Below are 26,335 nucleotides of genomic sequence, written 5' to 3'. Positions count from 1 at the left end.
CGCAGCGTGTAGCGGAGCACTCCAGCCCGCAGCGTGTAGTGCAGGGCTGCGTATGGCAGCTGGTGCAGTGCGGAGCACTCCAGCCCGCAGCGTGTAGCGGAGCACTCCAGCCCACAGCGTGTAGTGCAGGGCTGCGTATGGCAGCTGGAGCAGTGCAGAGCACTCCAGCCCGCAGCGAGTAGCGGAGCACTCCAGCCCACAGCGTGTAGTGCAGGGCTGCGTATGGCAGCTGGTGCAGTGCGGAGCACTCCAGCCCGCAGCGTGTAGCGGAGCACTCCAGCCCGCAGCGTGTAATGCAGGGCTGCGTACGGCAGCTGGAGCACTCCAGCCCGCAGCGAGTAGTGCAGGGCTGCGTATGGCAGCTGGTGCAGTGCGGAGCACTCCAGCCCGCAGCGTGTAGCGGAGCACTCCAGCGCTGTGCTGGCCCCCTGAGGGCAACACAATTCCTGGGCCAAGAGGCCCATTGAAGCCGCCGTGAAACATTCCGGTGTTTACGCCGGCGTCAACACTTAGCCGAGTTTTCTGTGAATCCCGGCCCATGTCTGTTCTTTAAAGCCACAACACTCGAAGGGGTTAAAATTCTCTTTCTCTAAAATAGATTTGTTACAGTCAGCCGAGAGGTGAGTAAAGGGCAAAATGACCTCATACTTTCCCCACATGTAACAGCAAAGATAAAATGTTTAATTTTATTTTATTGAAATACTGTCATAAAAATATTGGAAATGGGGAAAGATTATTTGTCCAACAGTAGAAATCCATCCCTCTGGGTAATGAAAAGTTTGAGAAATGGGAATTAGATGCAGGAACAGGTGGTATGATGCCTCGAGCCTGTTTCATTGTTTGGGAAGATCAGGGCTGATCTTTGACCTCTATTCTATTTTCCCACCCGATCCCCATATCCCTTGATTCCCGGCAAAATCTGTCCATCTCAGTCATCAACATACTCAACAACTGAGATTCCATACCCTCTGAGTCAAGACATTCTTCACCTCAATCTTAAATTATTAGCTCCTTGTTGTCCGCTGTGGGAGGTCTCTTGGCGCAGTGTGAGGAATCCCTACCCCTGAGTCAGAGGCTCTGGGTTCATGTCCCACTCCAGGACCTGGAGCTTTTCACAGTAACTTCATTGAAGCCTATTTTTGACAATAAGCGATTACTATTATTATTATGATGGCCAAGGAAGGTGAGTCATAACGTGGCCAAACAGGTTGAGTACCAACTTGTAAACGCTTCCAACACGCACTGTACGATTGGAGGAGATTCCTGTTCAGCCATGAGCTAGAAAATAAATTGTAATCTCGACCATCTCTATTCATAGCTCCATATTATAGCATTAAGCATTTAAAGTGTATATTTCCAAAGCAACCCAGATGACTTGGGGGGGGGGGGGGGGGGGGGGCGGTGTTGGTTGGCTTATTTGGCTGGATGGCCAGCGTGGATCAGAATGGTGCCAACAGCACGGGGCTTGATTCCTGTTCAGACGAGGATGGATTTGGGACACGTGGCAGAGGTCATGGCGTCGCCACTTTGAGCTGCCCCCATTCAGGAAACTGAAGAAGAATGGCTATAATCCCCAGACTGAGCTGCTAACCACTAACCAGGGGAAACAACATCAGCATTTAGACTGTCAAGCCTGTTTGTCGTATGAGTTTCAATTCGATCATTTTTTATACATCTAAAGTCCAGAAAGTTCCTAGTTGGGAAGTGAGGCCAAATGGAGGTGGGCGATCATGTAATTAAAGATCCAGAATTTATCCAGCTAATCTGAGCAACTGGAGCAGGAAAGTGTTGTGTTCCGTGATCTTGTCTTGCAATAATTTTACAGAACTGCTAGTGACTTAGCCAGACGATGATTTATTAATGTGCATGTGGTAGCACAATGGCTTCACAGCACCAGGGTCCCAGGTTCGATTCCCGGCTCGGGTCACTGTCTGTGTGGAGTCTGCACGTCCTCCCCGTGTGTGCGTGGGTTTCCTCCGGGTGCTCCGGTTTCCTCCCACAGTCCAAAGTTGTGCAGGGGTAGGTGGATTGGCCATGATAAATTGCCCTTAGTGTCCAAAGAACAAGGTAAGGTAAGGTGGGGTTACGGGGATAGGGTGGGGGTGTGGAGGTGTGGGCTTGGGTGGGGTGTTCTTTTTGGGGGCTGGTGCAGACTCAATGGGCCAGGTGGCCTCTTGAGTCTCTGTAAATTCTGTGATTCCGTCAGGTAATGATCAGAATCTTACATTGACCACGTTATCATTGAGTTACATTAGTCTCTCCTGGAATTACCCTTATGTGCGACTGTCCTCGTGTATGCCTTACAACCTTCAGCTGGTAACCGGATGTCACCTGACTGATGCCTGACGCCACCTGCTGGTTTGAGGGAACACTGCTGGGTGTGTGTAATATTATGTATAGGCATATCACCACAGGAACCATCAGGCTAAATGTGAAAACTCACCATGTTCCTGTGGAAAACTCTGTATTCATGGAACTCAATATGTTATATTTGTGGTATACTTTGTCAAGTGCCTACATATTATTCAGTGCAATCCATTTAGTCTCTGTAAATGAGATATTTTGCTGCCCAGCATGATTCTAGTCACAGATTTTAAAGATCTGTTTCTGTATCACTGGCATTGTACAGTGGGTTTCCTCAGATTACAAATGGCCAATGGGTATTGGTCGTACAATCAAGTTCGAACTGTGACAAGGAAGGCTGTTTGGATTTACAGACAGCTTTATTGATCAGTCTGACAACAGCTGCTGGTATCTGGGGGTGAGATTCAATAAGGAAATAATGTGAGATGCGTTGAGAGAGGATTTGGAATGTCAGCTCCCACCAATCCTGCTCTGTTGGTGTCAGTGAAGTAACAGGTGCAGCTGCTTTCGAGGTTAGCAGTACTTACGTGACTCCTACCATCTCCGAAATGTATTTATGCATCTGCCAGCAGTATCTGAAGTTAGTTCTCAAGTGACCATGGTTTTACTGAAGTGAATCCGCTATGGTTCCATCAATATCTGTTCAATATGAATGGAAACACTTTGCCACTGATATTTTCCTCAGCGTTTTCACTTTTATCTATCCGGAGTGTCATGACCCCCTGAGTTAGTGCGCGGCTAATTCCAGCCCCACTTGACCCAGAGTCGCAACACGGTTAAAAATATCCGAGGTCTTCGGCCGCCCAATAATTACAGTCACCAGGTTTGTAAATTGAAACACAATTAGATTGTTATTATTAACAATAACTATAATTAAATAGGCAACAAATACACTGGTTAACTATTATCTAATCTCTAACCCCCCCCCCCCCCCAACGTTTATCTCACCCTACCTTCCACACACAGGCAAACAAACACAGAGGGGAAAGAGGGGTGTAAAATAATGATGAAAGTAAAAGGATAAGATTCTTTGCTTCAGATGGATGTCTTCCAGTTAGTTTCTTCTTCAGTTTACATTTTCTTTTAGGTTGTAATGGTTTTCACTGTAGAATCACAGAAATGACAGGCAGCCAGCATTCGAGAAAGAGAAGTGACAGCTTCTTCTTTCAGGGTCTAGGCGCTTCTGCCTTCAGACAGTAGCAGCAGAGCAGAGAGAGAGCTGCTCCACCTTGAGGGTCCAGTGGCTTCTCCTGGGTTCTCTCTAAAAGACCCACCTGACTGGAACCAATCGCTGTTGGTTGACAGGCAGAACACTGTCCCTGGCCAATCCATTGGCTACCAGCCAACCAATTGAAACAAACCCTTATCTCTCAGGTGCCATAAAATCTGGGTTCCCCAGCCGAAAATACAAAACTTTATAACACAGTGTACTATTTTGACACTTTGAGTTCCTTACTTCCTCTGCTTGACTTAAAGGTATATCCCATCAATGATTAATGGACCAAAAATGACCAAAACAAAATAAAAAAAAGAACTGAAGGAATCAACAGGAATGGCTCATACAGGATTATAATTAAACAGGCAAGACACAACTGACTATCTAATACCCCTTCCTACCCCCCTACCCCATTCTAACTACCCCAGCTCACTCTAAACACACACACAGCAACAAACAACATAGAGGGAAAAGGGCGCTGGAGAGGTAAAGAAAATATTAATTAAAACAAAAGGATAAACAATCTTTGATGGCTTCCAGTTAATGTCTTTCTGAGGTTCAACTTTCGTTTTGGTACTTCTTCCTTTGAGGCTTGAGATGGTTTTCTCTGGTAAGATTGTCTACTTTCTCTGTAGATTCAGGATTATTTCAAGTTTACCAATAAGATTAATGGTCAGACACTCACTGGTTTTAGAACAATAAAGCAGTTCTTTACTTTAGCAGCATATTATGATCCGTACTGGACCCCAACAGTTGCTAGGATACCGGACAGAAACCCCAATATTTTACTTAATTTGTAAAGCTGTAAGAAAAGAATACTCCAATCTAGGAATGATTCCACATACATATAGTGATATGGTATATTAAACAAACGTTATTAGTAACACAGTATGTCACAACACTCTGGGCTAGTGTGCGGTCAATTCCAGCCTTACTTAACCAGGAGTCACAACACAATTAAAATTAAATCTTAATTTTAAAAATACCCAAAGTCTTTGCTATTTGGGTGCCCAATAGCTACAGTCACCTGGTTTGTAAATTTAAACACAATCAACTTTTATTATTAACAATAACTATGGGCTGGATTCTCCGATTTTGGAGCCATACCTGGAGGATTACATGGAAACAAACGGTGCTGCCCCAACACCGATTCTCCCACCGGAGACGGACCAGCAGCCGCGCCACGTAAAACACGCGGCCTTCCCCAAAATAAACGGCCGGAGAATTGCCAGGTCCGTGGCTGCGGATGCGCATGGCGACTACCAGCAGCAGGCGCGCCGTACAACATGCAGCCGGCTGTGCACGGACCCAACCTGCCAGATAGTGCCCCCCAGGGCAACTCCCCCCCCCACCAGTCCCCCCAGCCCTCGCCGCAGCCCCTCCCCCCCCACCCCCGGCCGGCAGCACGGAGTTGGATACAGTCCGCAGCCACCACGCCGGGTTCCCACCCGCTGAGGCCATGATTCAACTGCACGGTCAGGAACTCGGCCCATCGGGGGAGGAGCATTGGGGGAGGGCCTTCAGGTGACGTCCTGAGGCCGTCCCAACGGCGTGCGTCACGCATCCGGATGACTCCGATTTGGAGGGGGCGGAGCGTGTGGAAGATGCTGAAGTTGAGTCCATAATCTTTCTCCCATCAGATGTTCTGAGAGAGTCAAACCACTGTGAAGTGATGTCGAATGGTAGCTCAACGCCCCTTAGTTAATATCATCATTCTCTTTTGATGAAGCTTTTACTGTTCTTACCCCACTTTTGGCCTCTTCATTTGCTTGTGGGTGCCTGGGTGGACTAGGTTTGTGCACATATCTGTAAATTTCTTGAACCATTCATTCCCAAAATGTGGACCATTGTCTGAACTGAAAAGATCGTGAATGCCATGCATTGCAAAAAAACCTTTTTGTGAATTAATGACTGCTTCTGAGGTCATTCCATGAAGACATTTAACTTCAATCTTTAAGGGTAATTCTTGTTTGTTCCCTGTTTATTTTCTCATTTCCCCTTTTATTTTTGCCCTTACATTTCTGATCCATGGATGATTAATGGACATGTGTCTTTAAGGAAGCCTGCCATTTAAATTCAAGCAGAAGGAAGCCGTGGGCTTCGAACAGCAGATTCCAGAGGGCTGTACTGTTTTAGACTGGTGTTTGCAGAATTGCCAATGTCAGTGATGACTCGGTTTGATTGAAGTTAATTATAGTGTTGTGGGGGTGGGGGTGGGGGGGGGGGGTGGCGTGGGTAGAGCTGTGGGGCTGGGTAAAGGGCCAGCAATAGGTAGAGATTGACAAATATGTTGTGGTCAGAAAGACAAATCTGACCCTATCCCCAGTTCTCTTCAGCTTTGTCAAAAAGTCATCCAGACTCGAAACGTCCGCTCCCTTCTCTCTCCACAGACGCTGTCAAACCTGCTGAGAATTATTGGTAAATTCACTTGTGTTGTGACTCTGGGGCCTGTGAGGCTGGAGTTGACCGTGCACTAGCCCAGGGTGTCGTAACAAATCCATCTGGAGAAATAGTCAACCATTATGACGAATGTCGTCCCCTTGAAAAGGTCCAGTCTGAGACATTCTCACGCGGTGGATGGAGATGATGACACCATCAGCAGTTCTCTTTGCTCTTGGCAATGAAGTGCACAGGTGAAGCAGCTCAGAATCATTTTCTTCAGCAGTTTTGAGGTTCCTGGGCTGCAGGGTGAATTGTGTGTTCTCGCACAATAGTTTGTAATGCCTTGGTGTCCCTGGTACATTCCCTGAAGGACCGCAAGTCCGGACTATTGATGTGACCAACCTCTCATCATAAATTATCCGGCCATCCAAAACACTCAGATGTTTTGTTGCTTTAAGTATTTTTCCAGGATAGGATTATTTGGAACATATTCTGGCCATCTATCTTTACAGCGTTCCCTAATTTTAGCCTGTTCTTCATCAGCTTTTTGTGTTTGTCAGGTTTCATTCAGGCTCTGTGTTGTCGCTGGAAGGAATCTTGTAGTCAATGAGGTATATGACTCTGCATCCTCAAAGAAATTTATGTTTTCCTGTTCAGACTTCTCAACAGGGACGCGTGACTGTGCATCTGCTGTTGTTCGTTGATTTCCTTGGTTATTTAATTTATTAGATTCTTACTTGATTCAAGCTGCTCTTCCCTGTAAAGAATTTGTGGCCCTTTCACCTGCTGTTCTTGGGAAATCGCCTGCTAACTTTTCTCTCAGTTTTCACTTGGTTTTATGAGGTTTTACCGCTCCCCCTTCAGAGTACTGCCTTCAGACTTCTCAAGAGTTCCAAATAGTTTGGCAGTCCTGTTAACTTTTCTGGACTTTCTCATTCATCAGCTTTGTAGATGAGTTGTAGATTTGTGCAAGATTTCCGACTTACTAGTCCACATTCTTGTTTGTGGGTAACACACAAAGTTTCTGTGATTTCTTTACCTTTGCATTGGAGTTTAGCAATCGACCATCTCTTGACCGTCTGCTGACTGCCTCCTGGACTGTCCAGTGTTTTGGTCAATGGCTGGAGCAATTCTGGCTTCAGCCACTATTCTGTGACTGAAGAAATTGAAATTCGTGCACCAGTGTCTAATTTGAAGTTTGTTTTATGTCCGTTGATCATAATATCTATGTTCCAATAGTTCCCATTTGATTCTGTAATTTCTCCCAAGAAAGACACTTCATTATGTTTATCTTCTTGGATGAGACAAGATTTTATTTATTTTAATTTTTGTGTTAGGAGCTTTTTCTGTGACATACCAATTTAAAATGACCTCTCTTCTTGCAGGACTGGCACACTCTGTACTTCAGCTGGGTCGTTCTTTGTGCAGAAGCAGCCCTTTCTCGCCCCAATGAGAACATTGAATAACGGTAGATCCCGTGCCCTCTATGTTTCTCCCCTGTTTTTGCTTTGGTACACTGTTGCTTCCACATGCGACACAGCGCATTGTCTCAGCCATTTTTTTCCACAAGATTTCTTTTTTTATCTCCAATAAACATTTAATTTGTTTTCTGACTTTTACCTGCCTTTGATAGGGTCAGCTGTTCTCTTGACAGCAGAAAATCAGATCACATTTCCTCAAAGACTCCAACAACAATGTGATTCTGAATTAATTCACCGTTCAGGGTTCCATATTTGCAATTCTCAGCCAATCAATGTAAATTATCAATGAAGGAATTTACAGTCTCTCACAGTCTTTGAATTTTATTTCTCTATATAATTGTGTTTCTTTGAAAATTAAGTAAGTATCAAAGGCTTTCATAACTTCTCCATGAGTTGCTGCATCTTCATTTCTGCCCTAGCTGGCAATTACATGGTCTGCACTACTGCCTATGGTGTTGAGTAAGACACTGTTCTTGCATGGCTGCTTTGTCAGTTCTGAAGCTGTTCCATACCTGTTGAAACTGCAATGCTAGATCTGCCGCTTCTTGGCTTGATCCAGGTCAAAGAAGCTTGATGTTCAAAGTGACTCAGATGTCTCATACAAGGAACACAAAGGCTAGCGTACAGGTACAGCGAGAAACTAGGAAGACAAATGACATATTGACCTTTATTGAAAGGAGATCAGAGTACAGAAATAAAGAGTTGCTGGAGTAGTACAGGGTTTTGGTGAGACCACATCTGGAATACTGTGTGCAGTTTTGGTCTCCACATTTAAGAAAGGATAAACTTGTACTGGAGACGGCACTAAATTGGTCCCTGGAATGAGAGGTGTTCCTATGACAGGTTGGCAAATTGGGCCTGTTTTCTGTAAAGTTCAATGAAGTTCTCTAAGTTCATTGCTGAATATCTGTTGTTAGGGTGTGTAATTAAATAGCTTAAACTAGTGTTGCAATAATGTTGGTGAACCACAAGCCTTCCCTTACATCGAACAAATGACCACACAACCAGTTAGTTAGTTCAGAAAATGGTATATTTACATACACAAGAGTTATCTCGACATGTAAACACAATATCTACTACGAGTTAAACTACACCTATCAGCTACAATAACCTATACTTAACTTCAGGCCGACCGGCACTGTGCAGATGGATAAGGCCTTTATCTGGATTTCACTTGGCTGGTTCGAAGAAAGTGGCTCTGTCTCTGCTGGGCTCATCCGTCAGGTAGCGATCGTTGGTCTTGAACTTAGCTGGCTGTTCCTGCTACAATTAGGTTGGCACAGGCCGGATCCAAAAGAGACAGAACACATGGCTGCATCCTCTTTTACCCCTCTGGGATTTCACGCTCTTTGGGGCGGTCCTTAACCTTGAACCCAATAGTTCGACAGGGCTCTGATCACTGTCTTCGATTTCGGCCAATAAAGGGGCGGGTGCCTTGGTAGCTGGGCAGGTCCTTAGCGGTCATTGACCTTGGTAGCTGGGCGGGTCCTTAGCGGTCATTGACCTCGGCAGTTGGGCTTTCTGAGTAAGGGGAGTGGCGCCGATCAGTCTGTAGCTGTACCGGTTGCTTGATTCGAGTTCTATTGTCGTTAAAATGCAAACGAGCGGGGGTTTTGATCAGGTCTGGATACCTGTGTTTTTAGATACACATTGGCTCTGTATCTGTCTGAGTCCTGGGTTGGCCATATCTCCCATCATCCTTTGTAGGTGGCCATCTTAGATGGCTACACTAGAAAATGTTTAATTTATAACGAAGTTGCCATTGGATTTCAGTAAGGAACACTAGCAATAGGAAGTAAAGTTAAATCAAGTCAAAGTGAAATAATGTATCAAAGTAAACAAGGTAAGATAAAGTTAGCATAAGAGTAGTAAAATGAAGTAATTAGTAATTTATTCTACTCATTCTACTTAAGCTAAGTGTGATAAATTGTTGTTAGAGTTACAGAATGGTGGGTGAGCTAGCAGCTAACTGGAGTGTTCATCCTGTGGTATGTGTGAAGTCGTGGACGCATCATGTGTCGCAGACAAATGCATCTATAGGAAGCTGCACAAGCTGGAGTTCAGGGTTTCAGAACTTGAGCGTGATTGGAATCATTGTTGTGCATCCGTGAGGCAGGGGACTATCTGGATTGCACATTTAGAGAAGTGGTCATAATGCAGATTAGAAGTGTACAGCCAGAGAGTGAATGGATGACCACCAGACAGTCTAAGACAACCAGCAGGTTGCACAGAAGGCCCCAGAGTCTATCTTGTTTGTGAATCGGTTTTCTATATTGGAAGCTGATGAGGGTGATGGCTCCTCAGGGAAGTGCAGCCAATGCCCAGCGTGTGGGACTACGAGAGGGTCAGCTGTACAGGATGAATGGAAGGGCAATTGTAATAGGAGATTCCATAGTCGGGGATCAGACAGGTGTTTCTGTAGCAGTAGAAAATTAAAATGCAGAACCTCAAGTGCAGCAATCTCAGGATTGCTCCCAGTGTCACATGCTGGTGAGGAAAAGGAGGATTGATTGATTAAATACATGGCTGGAGAAATGGTGCAGGATGAGGCCATCATATTTCTGAGGGATTGGGATTGATTCTGGGACAGTTGAGACCTGTACAAGATGGACACGTTGCATCTGAACAGGACCGGGACTAATATCCTCAAAGGGAGAATTTAAAAGTACTGTTGGGTTGGTTTAAACAAGCTCGTCAGGGAGTGGGGATCTGAGGGGACCCAAATTGGAAGGAAATAAAGTTGGTGATAGGAAATAGTAATGGGAATGGAAAGCAGGAGAAAGAAAGTAAAGCATAGAGTGTGTGTCGAATGCAGAGTGATGTAAAAAAACAACAAAGTTAAGGTCCCTCTATCTGAATGTGTGCAGCATTCACAACAAGATAGATGATCTAAGATCACAAACAGAGGTAAATGGCTATGTTTGAATTGTCATCTCGCAAACATGGCTGCAAGGTGACCAAGTCTGGGAACTGAATATTCAAGGATGTTCGATGTTTAGGAAGGGAAGGAACTGAGCTGATGACAAGGGATGGGATCAGTGTAGTAGTGAGCGAGGATCTCAGATCAGAACAATGGGTGGAATCTGCTTGGATGGAGCTAATAAACAGCAGACCTTGGTTGGAATTGTTTATAGACCACATAACAGTAATGATAATGTGGGGATGGTATTAATCAGGAGATGAGAGAAGCTGATAGCAAGGGCAATACAGCAATCACGGGTAACTTCAATCTATACATAGACTGGTTAAACCAAGTGAGCACTATTGCTGAAGAAGACAAGTTTCTGGAGTATGTCAGGGGTGGGTTTCTAGAGCAATTTGTTGAGGACCAATTAGAAAACAGACTAGTCTAGATCTAGTATTATGCAATGAAAAAAGGCTAATTAATAACCTTGTTATAAAAGAACCTTTAGGGATGAGAGACCACAATAATATAGAATTTGACATTACGTTTGAAGACGAGGAAGTTCAATGTGAAGCCAGGGAGTTAAAGTTGAATGAAGGAAATTATGGAGACGTGAGGGACAAATTGGCTGAGTGGACAGGGAAAAATACATGAAAAGGTTTGACTGTGCATAGGCAATGGATAGCGTTCAAAGGACCATTACATACCTCACAGCACCGATACCTTCCTTCAGGGTGCAAATCCCACTCGTTCCCTTCTATCGATGATTGATATGAATTGGGAAAGTGATGTTCTGGGTAACAAACATGATGCAGCTGTGCACTGTGGCTGTGCCCTAAGAGATGCAGCTAATATTCCTTGCAGCAAACCAAAAGGAGCTATTGGTGAAGAGGTTCAGGGCTGTGGCGTCTTTGACAGCCACTGGTAAAGCTTGGCCCACTGGTCCAGCAGACTACAGGCCCTATTTCAGGAGGCTGCGTGGATCACAGATAGAGTTTGAGAGGCAGTAGATTTAAAACTGAGATGAGGAGAAACTACTTCTCGCAGAGGGTGGTGAATTTGTGGAACTCGCTGCCTCATAGTGCGGTGGAGTCTGAATCATTAAATGGTTTCAAGAAGGAGATAGATATACTTCTGATTTTTTTTTTTTTAAATGGGTTAAAAGGATATAGGAAACATGCAGGGAGGTGGATTGAAGACCAGGAAGAGATCAGCCATGATCTGACTGAGTGGCGGAGCAGGCTCGAAGGGCTGAATTGCCGACTCCCGCTCCGAATTCCTGTGTTCCTGTGTTCCTATGTATCTGCAGAGGGCCCTGACTAGAGGGGTGATCTGACACCTCGGAACTCTCTTCTCAGACTAAATAGCACAAATACAGTGAGTGGACCTTTAAAAACTGCATCAGTCCTGATGCACAATCAATGGACACGAAACGTAGATGAGATCCGAACGATAGGCTTTAATGCGCAAGAAGTGTGCCGGGCAGCAGACGTACAGAAGAAAGGCCGACTGCCGGGAAGCACGGGTTCTTATATCCCGCCTTGTAGGCGGAGTTACCTACCTCTCAGCCAATCGGCTGAGAGGCACATGACTTACTCGGGCCAATGGGCAAGGGGTCCTCTGCACCAATAGCAGCTCACTTCCAGGTACCGTAATACCCCTAGTCATACTACCACAAGTCCCTCTGTGAAACTGCACGCTTTGTTTCACTGATGGGTGGGACATTCAGCAGCGTTTCTGTGATGTGGAGCTGAATTGACATCAGGGGTCTCATAGAATCACAGAATTGTTCCGGTGCAGAGGAGGCCATTCTGCCCATCGTGTCTGCATTGAGCACCATGACTTTGCTCCATTCCCCTGCCTATTCCCCACACCCCTGCACATTGTTTCTATTCAGATTATCTCTAATGCCTCGATTGATTCTTCCTCCAGCACACCTCCAGACAGCGTATTCAATTCACCTGAATGAATGTGATCAACCTTCCGGGGTGGGGCCCTTAGCTGTCATTCATTAAACTGCCGGCAGGTGGGAGCATCTTCAGCGGTCAGCACTGTGGCATTGTTTTAATGATGTCCCTGTTGATGTGAGTGTGCAGGGTTGAAATTGTGCCTCTTGTTCACTCATTTTGCAGATTGCTGTGGACCACGTCCATTGATGTAGTGACAGAATGGCGGTACAGTGATCATTGTTAATTGACCTTGGCCGGGACTCTCTGTTTCAGAGACTAAGTGCTGCGCCGGGACAGAGTCAGTGGTGTACTATCCGAAAGCGGCGCCGGTCCCAAAGCAGTTCAGGACCCGTTAATGGGCTAGCACTGATGCCACGTGGAACTAATGGCACTTCCTGGGTGCCAGGCTGGCACTGCCAAGTTGGCAGCGGCACTGCCTGGGTGCCAGGCTAGCAGATTGCCCATGCGGTGGATAGGGCCCAATGGTGCCCGGCCCTTATTGAGTGAAGTGAGGGGAGGATCGAGGATCTCTAATCGCTAAGTTGGTGCTTTGGAGGGATCGGGAGGCTGTGGGGGCTGGGCAGATCGGGGCTGAATTAAAAATGAATGTAAATGTGGCCTCGGTGGGACGTTCAATACCCAGGCCCTTCTCACCACTGCATGTACTGGAAACACCCCGTTAGCCCTGTCCAAACGGGACTCTGCTATTTTCCCGTTTTGTCCAAACGGAACTCTGGTTTTTTCCCGTTTTGTCCAAACGGAACTCTGCTATTTTCCCGTTGAACGATGCCCATCATGCTCCTCCCAGCATTTAGACCTGACACCTGGGTCAGTTGGGACTCAGAAAGAAGAGTGGGAATTATTTGCTATGGGGGGGAATCAAAAACCAGGTTGACAAGGGCAGGAAGAAAACAGATTGTGTTCCAGCACAGCAACGCTCACGATTAGGGGCAGCAGGGTAGCATGGTGGTTAGCATAAATGCTTCACAGCTCCAGGGTCCCAGGTTCGATTCCCGGCTGGGTCACTGTCTGTGTGGAGTCTGCACGTCCTCCCCGTGTGTGCGTGGGTTTCCTCCGGGTGCTCCGGTTTCCTCCCACAGTCCAAAGATGTGCGGGTTAGGTGGATTGGCCATGCTAAATTGCCCGTAGTGTCCTAATAAAAGTAAGGTTAAGGGGGGGTTGTTGGGTTACGGGTATAGGGTGGATACGTGGGTTTGAGTAGGGTGATCATGGCTCGGCACAACATTGAGGGCCGAAGGGCCTGTTCTGTGCTGTACTGTTCTATGTTCTATGTTCTATGATTCACAGTTAATTATGTTTGATTATTAAATATGTAATAATGCAATAGGGGCTAAGCAACAATATTAGATTCACTAAGATTCTTTGATCACATGAGAATTTGCAAAAAGGATTTCCAGGCTTCTACAGGTTACAGATTTATATCAATATAAAGAGAACTTAATAAATCATGATTTAATTTCCTCTGAATTATGCTTTTTTATCAAGATAATGATTACATTAATTTCAGTTCTGATCGTGAGACTAATGTAGAAAACGTGTTGAGTAAAAGCAGCTGTGTTTATAAAATCTAATGTTAATTAAGTTTATTGCCTACCAACCATTATTCATAGCTTTGGAAAATCCTTCCTGTCTTTTGTCTATAACAAATCCGCAGCAACTAAAAATTGTAACAGTTCCTTTGCCTCTAGCAATGCCAGCTCAGGCCAACAGCATTGTGCTGGTATCTTGACACCAGGGCAGAGCTATGCCGTGTAGCCAGAACTGTGCATCTCTTACTCGATTTCATTGACAGTCTGGATATATTAAACAGAGATTAGATTACAGAAAAAAATACATGATACATATTGAATAATGGAAATGTAATGTTGTTGGCTTCAACTCAAATTTCTGATTGTGAATTTATAGATCATAGATCACAGAATTTAAAATGCAGAAGGAGGCCATTCGGCCCATCGAGTCTGCACCGGCTCTTGGAAAGAGAACCATACCCAAGGTCAACACCTCCACCATATCCCCATAACCCAGTAACCCCACCCAACACTAAGGGCAATTTTGGACACAAAGGGCAATTTTTCATGGCCAATCCACCTAACCTGCACGTCTTTGGACTGTGGGAGGAAACCGGAGCACCCGGAGGAAACACACGCACACACGGGGAGGATGTGCAGACTCCACATAGACAGTGACCCAATCCGGGAATCGAACCTGGGACCCTGGAGCTGTGAAGCAATTTTGCTATCCACAATGCTACCGTGCTGCCCCAATTTAAGTATGAATTTGATTGAGTCACAGATTTAAATTGCAGACATCCACTTTGATGCAAATACAAGAGGCGACCGATGAAGGACATTTGTTTCCAGCATGGACATCTTCAAATTGTACATGGGAATTGTATCTCACAGGCAGAAATGTATACTCTGTTTTTGTAGTGCAGTCTGCCTGCTGTGCTGAATTGCATTAATGCAGGAAGCGGTATTTGATGGTTTGGGTGGCCATCTGCAAGCAATCTTTTATGTAATTCAAAATTTGTTTGCGACATTTGTTTTTGGCCCATCAATGTGGTGTTGGGATTTGCCAGCACAGATGATTTTGACAGCTGGTGGTTTAAATCCTGGAGTTTGTAACATCCCTGATTTGTTCCAATGTTTTAGTGTCGGATGCAATGAAGGACTCCAATCTGCTGTCTGTGTGTCTGGCACTATTGGATCCATCTCTGCACATACAGCAAAAACCTATCAAGGAATATTCATATGCAAGAGGACCTGCTCGCATCTCCATCAATTTAAATGAATGCCGGGAAAACCAGGCAGCTTTGTTCTCAGGATCCCAGCGTTCCCATTGTTCCGATAAGGAACTGTTGGCTCTTAGAGAGATGGCGCTTCCGGAGAAAATTCCAGGGTATTTATCCTTAAGGAGGAAGAAACAATAACATACATCTAAAGCAGGATGGTTTGTACTGTGAAGGGGATCTGCTAAGTGTTAAATCACAAAATTACTGCTTTTTTCTCTTCACAGAGGTTGTGTGAGAGGGAGGTATCGTCTCAGGAAGCTTGGGGAGTGTTTGCACGTGTAGTTTGTAGATGGTAAATACTGCAGTCACAGGACACTGATGGAGGGGATAAATATTTACTCTAAAAGCAATGCTGCTAATCAAATGAACTGCTCTGAGCTTGGAAGTACCAAACCTTTTGACTGTTGTCAGGGTTGCACCCATCCAGGTGAGCAGTATTGCATCCTGCTCCTGTCTTCAGCCTCGTAGCCAGATGTGAATAATGCAGTTACGCCTTTCCTCGGTGATGGGCTCAACATGTTGAGAGTGGCACACTCAGTGATGATGGTGTTGTGGGAGGTCAGGAGGAGATGACTGAGGCACGTTGATTGAAAATGATGGTTTCCTGGCACTGATGTGAGACAAATGTTACCTGCCACATTTTAGCTGTAGCTTGGATATTATCTGAATCCTGCTGTTGGCTGGTATAGCTATTCCATTATTGGGGAAGTTGTAAATTGCTCTCAGTCCTGGCTGCAGTGCCTTTGTCCCTGGTGTCTTAATATCTGCAGATTCTGCCTCTGAGTTGGCGCCATTGTCTTCTTAGTTCCCTCTGCTGCCAGGGCAGATTGCGGTTCTTGGGTATCTGTAAGGAAATAACCGCAGATTGAAATTTTAACAAAATGCACCATAATCAGAATAGGAAGTAGAGAATTTGGTGAGTCTGTAAATTCAGTGCATTGGGGAAAGTTGAGCTCCATTTTGTTTTTTTAACACTTGTGATTTGTATTAGCCTGAGGCAGCAAGTATTTAAAACTAGGAACCTATAAATATTGCTTATAATTTAAACGCCTTAAATTACTGTGGCGACCCATCTGGATTCTGAGTGTGGCTCACGAGACATTTTATTGACCGTTGCCCACACGCAGGGTCACCGCATTCCATTTGTTTCCATCCATGTAGTCTTTTTTCCTACCGGTATGACTGAAGTTAATCACACGAAAAGCAAGGGCCAGTGAAGTGAGGTATGTGCTGATTGCTCACAACAGTGACTGTGAGAGCCATGCACCCTCTCTACGTCCAATCAAAGCGTAAATATTGATTTTATTTTTACCAGTTGAGATAACAGCTCTGTTAATATATGAATGCTTAAGCATTTTCTATCATTTCTATGAAGTATTCAGTGTGATTAAATGTATTTAATCTTATCCATGTGGTTAGGGAACAAGCCCGATTAGGGAACATGCCTAAGGGGCTGGTTTAGCACACTGGGCTAAATTGCTGGCTTTTAAAGCAGACCAAGGCAGGCCAGCAGCACGGTTCAATTCCCGTACCAACCTCCCCGAACAGGCGCCAGAATGTGGCGACTAGGGGCTTTTCACAGTAACTTCATTTAAACATAGAACATAGAACATTACAGCGCAGTACAGGCCCTTCGGCCCATGATGATGCGCCGTCCTGTGAAACCCTTCTAAAGTCCCTCTACACTATTCCCTTATCGTCCATATGTTTATCCAATGACCATTTGAATGCGTTTAGTGTTGGTGAGTCCACTACTGTTGCAGGCAGGGCATTCCACGCCCTTACTACTCTCTGAGTAAAGAACCTACCTCTAGCATCTGTCCTATATCTATCTCCCCTCAATTTAAAGCTATGTCCCCTCGTGCTGGACATCACCATCCGAGGAAAAAGGCTCTCACTGTCCACCCTATCTAATCCTCTGATCATCTTGTATGCCTCAATTAAGTCACCTCTTAACCTTCTTCTCTCTAATGAAAACAGCGTCCCTTCGCCTTTCCTCATAAGTTCTTCCCTCCATACCAGGCAACATCCTGGTAAATCCCCTCTGTACCCTTTCCAATACTTCCACATCCTTCCTATAATGTGGCGACCAGAACTGTACGCAATACTCCAAATGCAGCCGCACCAGAGTTTTGTACAACTGCAAAATGACTTCATGGCTCCGAAACTCAATCCCTCTACCAATAAAAGCTAACACACAGTACTCCTTCTTAACAACCCACTCAACCTGGGTGGAAACTTTCAGGGATCTATGTACATGGACACCGAGATCTCTCTGCTCATCCACAATACCAAGAATCTTACCATTGGCCCAGTACTCCGTCTTCCTGTTATTCCTTCCAAAATGAATCACCTCACACTTTTCTGCATTAAACTCCATTTGTCACCTCTCAGCCCAACTCTGCAGCTTATCTATGTCCCTCTGTAACCTGCAACATCCTTCCGCACCGTCCACAACTCCACCGACTTTAGTGTAATCTGAAAATTTACTCACCCATCCTTCTACGCCCTCCTCCAGGTCATTTATAAAAATGACAAACAACAGTGGCCCCAAAACAGATCCTTGTGGTACACCACTATTAACTGAACTTCAGGCTGAACATTTCCCATCAACCACCACTCTCTGTCTTCTTATAGCTAGCCAATTTCTGATCCAAACTGCTAAATCACCCTCAATCCCATGCCTCCGTATTTTCTGCATTAGCCTACCATGGGGAACCTTATCAAACGCTTTACTGAAATCCATATACACCACATCAACAGCTTTACCCTTATCCACCTGTTTGGTCATCTTTTCAAAGAACTCAATAAGGTTTATGAGGCACGACCTACCCTTCACAAAACCATGTTGACTATCCCTAATCAAATTATTCCTTTCTAGACTTCCGGTGGCTGTGATGGATCAGTAAGCCACACATTTGGAAGCTCCTGTTTTAAAGAGATTTTTCGGCTCTTTTGAGAGCCCAAAACGGAAATTTTTCGACGTCTCCCGGTGGGGGAAGGTGTGCTGAACGACTTTCCCTGCAGTCCATGACTCGAACTCGGAGTGGAAAGGTGGAAAAAACAGCAGCAGCTCCTCAGAAAAAACGGGGGAAGGGATCCAAGATGGCCACTGACAAAGCTCCAGAGGGGTGGAGACTCTGGGCCCAGAAACAACAAACTGATCTCCTGCGCTGCTTTAAAGAATTCAAGGATGAAGTACTGAGCTCTCTGCAGGAAACAAACAGAAGGCTGTCAGAGATTCAGTCCACCCAGGGTGCTGCCATCAAGAAGTTGCAGACGCAGGCCATTGAAAGAGAGGAGGAGGCCGTGGTCCTCGTGAGTAAGGTGGAGGGGCACGAAGCACTCCACAAGAAGTGGCAGGAACGCTTTGAGGAGCTGGATCACCGCATGAGGCGGAAAAACCTGCGGATCTTGGGCCTTGCAGAGGGGCTGGAGGGATCGGACCTGACAGCCTAAGTGGCTGTAATGCTGAATTCGCTAGTGGGGGCCGGATCTCTCCATCTGCCCTTGGAGCTGGAGGGAGCGCACAGGGTGCTGGCCAGGAGGCCCAAGGAAGATGAACCCCCGCGGGCGGTGCTGGTGAGGTTCCACCGGTTCAGTGATCGGGACTGCGTGCTGCGCTGGGCCAAGAAGGTGAAGAGCAGCAAGTGGGAGAATGGGGTAGTACGGATCTACCAGGACTGGAGTGCGGAGGTGGCTAAGCGGCGGTCCGGATTTAATCGGACGAAAGAGGTGCTTTATAGAAAAAAGATAAAGTTCGGAATGTTGCCGCCCGCGCGCCTGTGGGTAACTTATTCGGACCGGCATTATTATTTTGATTCCCCGGAGGAGGCGTGGGCCTTCGTGCGGACGGAGAAACTGGACTTGAACTAGGGGTTGGGGGTTGCGAGGTCGGCTGTAAGATATTAGTGCTGGATTTTGCTGTTGCTGTGTTCTCTTTTTCTTCTGTTGTTTTCTTCTTGTTTTAGTACTATTGCAATTTTTATATGGTTATTTACGGAGGGGTTGTTCTGCTATGTTTTTGTTTTTGTGCTGTGGGACATTGTTTGGGCTGTGTATCTTGAGGGGAGGGTCGGGGGGGTATGTTGTATTCTATGCCGGAGTGGGGGTATGGAGTGGGGCTGATATTTGGGAGCTGCGTCAGAAGGGTGTGGTGGGGCAGTGCAAAAGCGCGGGCTTTCCTCTGGTTTCCCGTGCTGCGGGGCTGGGGGGTGGAGATGGTGACGGGGGAGGCGGGGCCTTAACTGGTTCTTCCCCGCGCTGGAGCGGTGCCAGGAGGAGGGATAGATTGGGGGATGATCCCACTTCGGGAGGGGTCGGGCTATTGGCGGGAGTTTCCGGGGTCAGCAGAAGTTAGCTGACCCACGGAAGTACAATGGAGGACGGTTCGCGGCTGGGAGGGTTCCTAGCCTGGGGGGGGAAGGGAGGGGGGAAAGGGGAATACCGGGTTGCTGCTGGTAGGGTCAAGAAGGAGCTGGTGGGGGCTGGGGGGACAGAGGTGAGGGGTTGTCGCTATGGGGACGGGGTCGAGCAGGGGGTGCTGGCCTGGGGCGGGCAGTCAACGGGCTATGGCTAGTCGACGGGGGAGGGGGGCGGGACGCCCTCTGATCCGGTTGGTCACCTGGAATGTGAGAGGGTTGAATGGGCCGGTGAAGCGGTCGAGGGTACTGGCTCACCTGAAGGGGCTAAAGGCGGATGTGGCAATGCTTCAGGAGACCCACCTGAGGGTGGCGGACCAGGTCCGCCTGAGGAAGGGATGGGTGGGGCAGGTTTTCCGCTCGGGGTTGGATGTGAGGAACCGGGGAGTGGCGATTCTGGTGGGGAAAAATGTGTCGTTTGAGGCATCGGAGGTGGTGGCGGATAAGGGGGGTAGGTATGTGATGGTTAGGGGCAGGCTACAAGGAGAGAAGGTGGTACTGGCTAGTGTGTATGCCCCAAATTGGGACGATGCGGGCTTTATGAGGCGTATGTTGGGACGGATCCCGGATCTGGAGGCGGGAGGTCTGATCATAGGGGGGGACTTTAATACGGTGTTGGATCCTTCACTGGATCGGTCCAGCTCTAGGACGGGTAGGAGGCCGGCGGCGGCCAAGGTACTGAGAGGGTTTATGGATCAGATGGGTGGAGTGGATCCATGGAGGTTTGTGAGGCCGAGGGCACGCGAGTACTCTTTCTTCTCCCACGTACATAGGGTCTACTCTCGGATAGATTTCTTCGTGGTGAGTAGGGGACTGATTCCGAGAGTGGAGGAGGCCGAGTATTCGGCCATTGCAATCTCCGACCACGCTCCGCATTGGATAGAGTTGGAGATGGGAGAGGTGCGAGACCAACGTCCGTTGTGGCGGTTGGATGTGGGGTTGTTGGCGGAGGAGGAGGTGTGTAGGAGGGTCCGGGCAAGTATTGAGGGGTACCTTGAGGTGAATGATACGGGGCAGGTTCAGGTGGGGATGGTCTGGGAAGCCCTGAAGGCAGTAATTCGTGGGGAGCTGATATCCATCAGGGCACACAGGGAGAGGAGCGAGAGGAGTGAGAGGGATAGACTGGTGGGAAAGATGCTGGAGGTGGACAGGAGGTATGCAGAGGCACCAGAGGAGGGACTGTTGGGGGAGAGGCGCAGCCTGCAGGCTAAATTTGATTTGCTGACCACTAGAAAGGCTGAGGCACAGTGGAGGAAGGCACAAGGGGCAGTGTACGAACATGGTGAAAAGGCGAGTAGGATGCTGGCTCATCAGCTGCGTAAGCGGGATGCGGCTAAGGAGATTGCTGGAGTGAGAGATAAGAGTGGGAATGTGGTGCGGAAGGGGGTAGAGGTGAATGAGGTCTTCAAGGATTTTTACGGGGAACTGTACCGGTCGGAGCCAACGGGGGAGAGGAGGGGAATGGAGAGGTTCCTGGACGGGCTTTCTTTCCCGAAGGTGCAGGAGGAGAAGGTGGAGGGGTTGGGTGCGCCGATTGAGCTGGAGGAGCTAGTTAAGGGGATTGGGCAGATGCAGTCAGGGAAGGCACCGGGGCCGGATGGGTTCCCGGTGGAATTTTATAAAAAGTTTGTGGATCTAGTGGGCCCCTTGCTGGTGCGAACACTCAATGAAGCGTGAGAGGGGGGGACTTTGCCCCCGACGATGTCACGGGCGCTGATCTCGTTAATTTTAAAGAAGGACAAGGACCCCCAGCAGTGTGGTTCATACAGGCCCATATCTCTCCTCAACGTGGACGCTAAGGTGCTGGCAAAAATCCTGGCCACCAGGATAGAGGACTGTGTGCCAGGGGTTGTGCACGAGGACCAGACAGGTTTTGTGAAGGGAAGGCAGCTGAACACGAATGTGCGGAGATTGCTGAATGTCATTATGATGCCGGCGATTGAGGGGGAGGCAGAGATAGTGGTGGCACTGGATGCGGAGAAGGCCTTCGATAGAGTGGAGTGGGGGTACCTATGGGAGGTGTTGGGGAGGTTTGGATTTGGTGAAGGGTTTATTAGATGGGTGAGGCTGCTATATGAGGCCCCGATGGCGTGCGTGGCCACGAATAGGAGGAGGTCGGAGTACTTCCGGCTTTACCGAGGGACCAGGCAGGGTTGCCCCTTGTCCCCCTTGTTGTTTGCACTGGCAATCGAGCCGCTGGCGATGGCATTGAGAGATTCAGAGAGGTGGAGAGGCTTGGTGCGAGGTGGAGAGGAACATAGGGTGTCGTTGTATGCCGACGACCTGTTACTGTATGTGGCGGACCCGGTGGGAGGGATGCCGGGAGTGATGGAGTTACTAGCCGAGTTTGGGACCTTCTCAGGTTATAAATTAAACTTAGGCAAGAGCGAGGTGTTTGTGGTGCACCCTGGGGACCAGGAGGAAGGAATTGGTAGGCTCCCGCTTAGGCGGGCAGGGGAGAGCTTTAGGTACCTGGGGGTGCAAGTGGCCAGGGACTGGGGGACTCTCCACAAGCATAACTTTACCAGGCTGGTAGATCAGATGGAGGAGGAGTTCAGGAGGTGGGACATGCTGCCATTGTCGTTGGCGGGGAGGGTGCAGTCCGTCAAAATGACAGTGCTTCCGAGGTTCTTGTTCCTTTTTCAGTGCCTGCCCATATTTATCCCCAGGGCCTTCTTCAGGAGAGTGACTAGCAGTATTCTGAGTTTTGTGTGGGCACATGGGACTCCGAGAGTGAGGAGGGTGTTCCTGGAGCGAGGAAGGGATGGAGGTGGGCTGGCACTGCCCAACCTTCTGGGGTACTATTGGGCAGCCAATGTGTCAATGGTGCGTAAATGGGTGATGGAGGGGGGAGGGGCGGCGTGGAAAAGAATGGAGATGGCGTCATGTAGAGGTACGAGCCTGGGTGCCATGGTAACGGCACCGTTGCCGCTCTCCCCTAAGAGGTTTACCACGAGCCCGGTGGTGGCAGCGACCCTAAGAATCTGGGAACAATGGAGACGGCATCGGGGGGAAACAGGGGGCTCGATGGAGGCTCCACTGGGTGGCAACCATCGGTTCATCCCGGGGAACACGGATGGGGGATTCAGGGGGTGGCAAAGGGCGGGCATCAGCAAATTGAGGGACCTGTTTATTGGCAGGAGGTTTGCGGGCCTGGGGGAACTGGAAGATAAATTTGGCCTTCCCCAAGGGAACATGTTCAGATACCTGCAGGTAAAGGCGTTTGCTAGGCGACAGGTAGAGGGATTCCCTTTGCTGCCCTCGCGGGGGACGATGGACAGAGTGCTTTCGGAGGTGTGGGTAGGAGAGGGGAAGGTGTCTGACATCTATAAGGTAATGCAGGAGGTGGAGGAGTCATCAGTTGAGGAGCTGAAGGCTAAATGGGAGGAGGAACTCGGGGAGCAGATAGAGGACGGGACTTGGGCGGATGCCTTGGAGAGAGTCAACTCTTCCTCCTCATGTGCGAGGCTTAGTCTCATCCAATTTAAGGTGCTGCACCGGGCCCACATGTCTGGGACTAGGATGAGTAGGTTCTTTGGGGGTGAGGACAGGTGCACCAGATGTTCGGGGAGTCCTGCGAACCACGCCCATATGTTCTGGGCATGCCCAGCACTGGAAGAATTCTGGAAGGGGGTGGCGGGGACGGTGTCGAGGGTGGTTGGATCCAGGGTCAAACCAGGGTGGGGACTCGCGATTTTTGGAGTTGCGGTGGAGCCGGGAGTGCAGGAGGCGAAAGAGGCCGGTGTCCTGGCCTTTGCGTCCCTAGTAGCCCGTCGAAGGATTCTGTTACAATGGAAGGATGCAAGGCCCCCAAGTGTGGAGACCTGGATCAGTGACATGGCGGGATTTATAAAATTGGAAAAGGTCAAATTTGCCCTGAGAGGATCAATACAAGGGTTCTATAAACGATGGCAGCCTTTTCTGGACTTCCTGGCTCAGAGATAGGTAACTGGGTCAATAGCAGCAGCAACCCGGGGGGGGGGGGGGGGGGGGGGTGCATTATTGTAGTGTTTATTCTGTAACTTTATAGTGTGTTAATTTGCGTTGTTGTTAAAATGCTGGGTTGTTCATGGGGATGGGGCGAATGTATATGATTGTTAATATTATTGTTATTTTCGGTATTTTACTAAGGTGCGTCAATGTTGTATAAAATCAAAATTTCTCAATAAAAATTATTTAAAAAAAAAAATTATTCCTTTCTAGATGATTATAAATCCTATCTCTGTGATAATAAGCGATTTTCATTTCATTTTTTTCAATCTTGCAGCCACTGAGATGAAGCAGGTGCCACTCTTACGGCCCACTCACCAGCCTCGGTTGCCCATCGCTGCTTTAAAGTTGTGGAGCTGGAGTCTGAGGTACTGACATGACAATGCATCAGGAAACGGGAGAGTTAACTGGATACACTGACCCAGAAATCAGCCATGTGCCTTAGGTTAGGTAGTGGTTTAGTGGAAAGCTTAGTGGTCAGGGAGAGAAGGTTGTGACTACAACTCAGGCATTTAGGGAGATCTCACTTTCAGTAACGGAGGGGCCTCAACCTTTGTTATTCTCCAGCAGATAGAGGGTATGTGTCATTGATGTGGATAAGAACAAGGGCTACAGGGAGGATGGGCAAATTTGGACCAGAACCATGATACAAACAGCCACAAAAGTGGGGGTGGCTAAAAGGAATGTTCCCAAGGTATTATAGTCAGGCGGGCTGGATATTCTCTGAAATTATAAGCAGGAGACCCAAAGGCTGTGATTGGCTGCATCATGCCAAGGTTAAGAACATCTCTTCACAGCTGGAGAAGAACTTGGAAAGGGAGGGGGAGCATTTCCCTTGTGCTGAATGTAGGGATGACTTGGGTACAATGAGTAATATTTTTCTTCTCAGGGGACTTGGGAAACTCAGGTTCGGATGAAAAAGTAGAACCTCAAAAGATAATAATCTCTGAGCCAAATGCAAAGTGACATGGTAACAAAAAATGAGAGGTTTAAATGCATGACTGAAAGAGTTCCGTAGTTTCAATTCATGAGGCTGTGGTGCCCATACCGGAGAAAGTGGAAGCAGCTTCCTGTGGAAGATGCAGTTCCAATGGGGTGAGCTCCATTTCAACTCGGCAGGAACATTTGTACATTTATCACATTTTTGCCCTGTAATTGTACTCACTGCAATGTATTGTGAGGGACGAAGATCTCTTCTTGTATATTTTTCTTGTAAAACATAGAGCGATATGCTCATTGCCATCTCTAAAAATTTCAAACTGGACAAAGACCTAACATGGTTGAATCTGTGTCTGTCTGTGATCAGAACAAAGGAAGCTACCTGAAAGTATCACAGCAACACACACTTTGTGATCCTTGAAGAGCCACAAATGACCACCAGACAAAGACCATCTGCATTTCATAAGCAAGATTCCCGAACAGGAATGTACGCACCCGCTAAGACAAAGGGCCCTGCAACTTTCCTATGGTGAAAACATTTAACGATCTCAGGGTCCCAAATGAGTGATACATGTCCTTTATCAAAGGCAGTGTGGAGAGGTGGGTGCCTTGTGACATGGATTACAGTAACTTCATTGCAGTATTAATGTAAACCTACGTGTGACACTAGTAAAGATTATTATTATTTGTCCGTAACAGTAGCAAAACTAAGTTAACCTGAATAGTTGATCAGAATATTTCATTTTTAAAAGATGCTACTGAAATGTCTTTCTGGTATCGTACAATATCCGAATCGGACCTATTAAAATTCCTGGAGTTCAGGGCCACAATCCTTACTTAGATCATTTCAAGAGTCACTTCAAGCTTTCTGATGTCTTGCATACCATATTTTCACTGAAGGTTGGAAAATCTTGCTGTAGCCATCAATCATTTAGCAAAACAACAGAGAAATCTTTTGAATGAAGCCCTGACATTTCCAAAGCCAAGAGCTACAGTCACTCATCGATAATGATATGTGTAAACCATGACGACAGGCGTGTATTGAGTTTTGCCACTTCGCTGTCTGTTTCAAATCCTGCATTTGAGCTTTCATTCTGCAGGGTGTGTTTTATTGGACATGAGAGAAATCCCTATAATCCTGAGAAACAAATTAGTCACTCGGGATGTTAGTAATGTCTCATTCATGTGTTTCTGAATTTTTTATGGAGCTACACTCCATAAAAGTTATGGTGTACACACCATAAAATGGTAGAACACCATTACAAGGGGACATAAATTTAAGATAAATGGTGGAAGATATAGAGGGGATGTCAGAGGTAGGTTCTTTACCCAGAGAGTAGTGGGGGCATGGAATGCACTGCCTGTGGAAGTAGTTGAGTCGGAAACGTTAGGGACCTTCAAGCGGCTATTGGATAGGTACTTGGATTAGGGTAGAATAATGGAGTGTAGGTTAACTTCTTAAGGGCAGCACGGTAGCATTGTGGATAGCACAATTGCTTCACAGCTCCAGGGTCCCAAGTTCGATTTCGACTTGGGTCACTGTCTGTGTGGAGTCTGCACATCCTCCCCGTGTGTGCGTGGGTTTCCTCCGGGTACTCCGGTTTCCTCCCACAGTCCAAAGATGTGCAGGTTGGGTGGATTGACCATGATAAATTGTCCAAAATTCTATGATTAACCTAGGACAAAAGTTCGGCGCAACATCGTGGGCCGAAGGGCCTGTTCTGTGCTGTATTTCTCTATTCTCTATCTCTATCTATCTACACATCGCAAGCAAGATTTCTCAAACTCATTAAAAAGGTATAAGATGAGATGAATATAAAAGCAGAGTACTGAGGATGTCTAAAATCTGAAATTAAAAACAGAAGATACTGGAACA

General features: G+C 47.2%; 1 protein-coding gene across 1 annotated transcript in view; it reads right to left on the bottom strand.

The window, feature by feature from the left end:
- The window catches only part of smg1 (SMG1 nonsense mediated mRNA decay associated PI3K related kinase), a 232,495-nt gene extending 227,089 nt beyond the window's left edge, over positions 1-5,406 (bottom strand). Inside the window, 1 exon segment of the mRNA XM_038820856.1 lies at positions 5,326-5,406. Coding sequence (XP_038676784.1) covers positions 5,326-5,406 — 81 coding nt within the window.
- Positions 5,407-26,335: the final 20,929 nt, after the last annotated feature.

Source organism: Scyliorhinus canicula, chromosome 15, assembly GCF_902713615.1.
Source record: "Scyliorhinus canicula chromosome 15, sScyCan1.1, whole genome shotgun sequence".
Taxonomy (NCBI): Eukaryota; Metazoa; Chordata; class Chondrichthyes; order Carcharhiniformes; family Scyliorhinidae; genus Scyliorhinus; species Scyliorhinus canicula.
The sequence above is the reverse complement of the archived record's forward strand: the minus strand, read 5'-3'. Positions and strand labels throughout refer to the sequence as shown.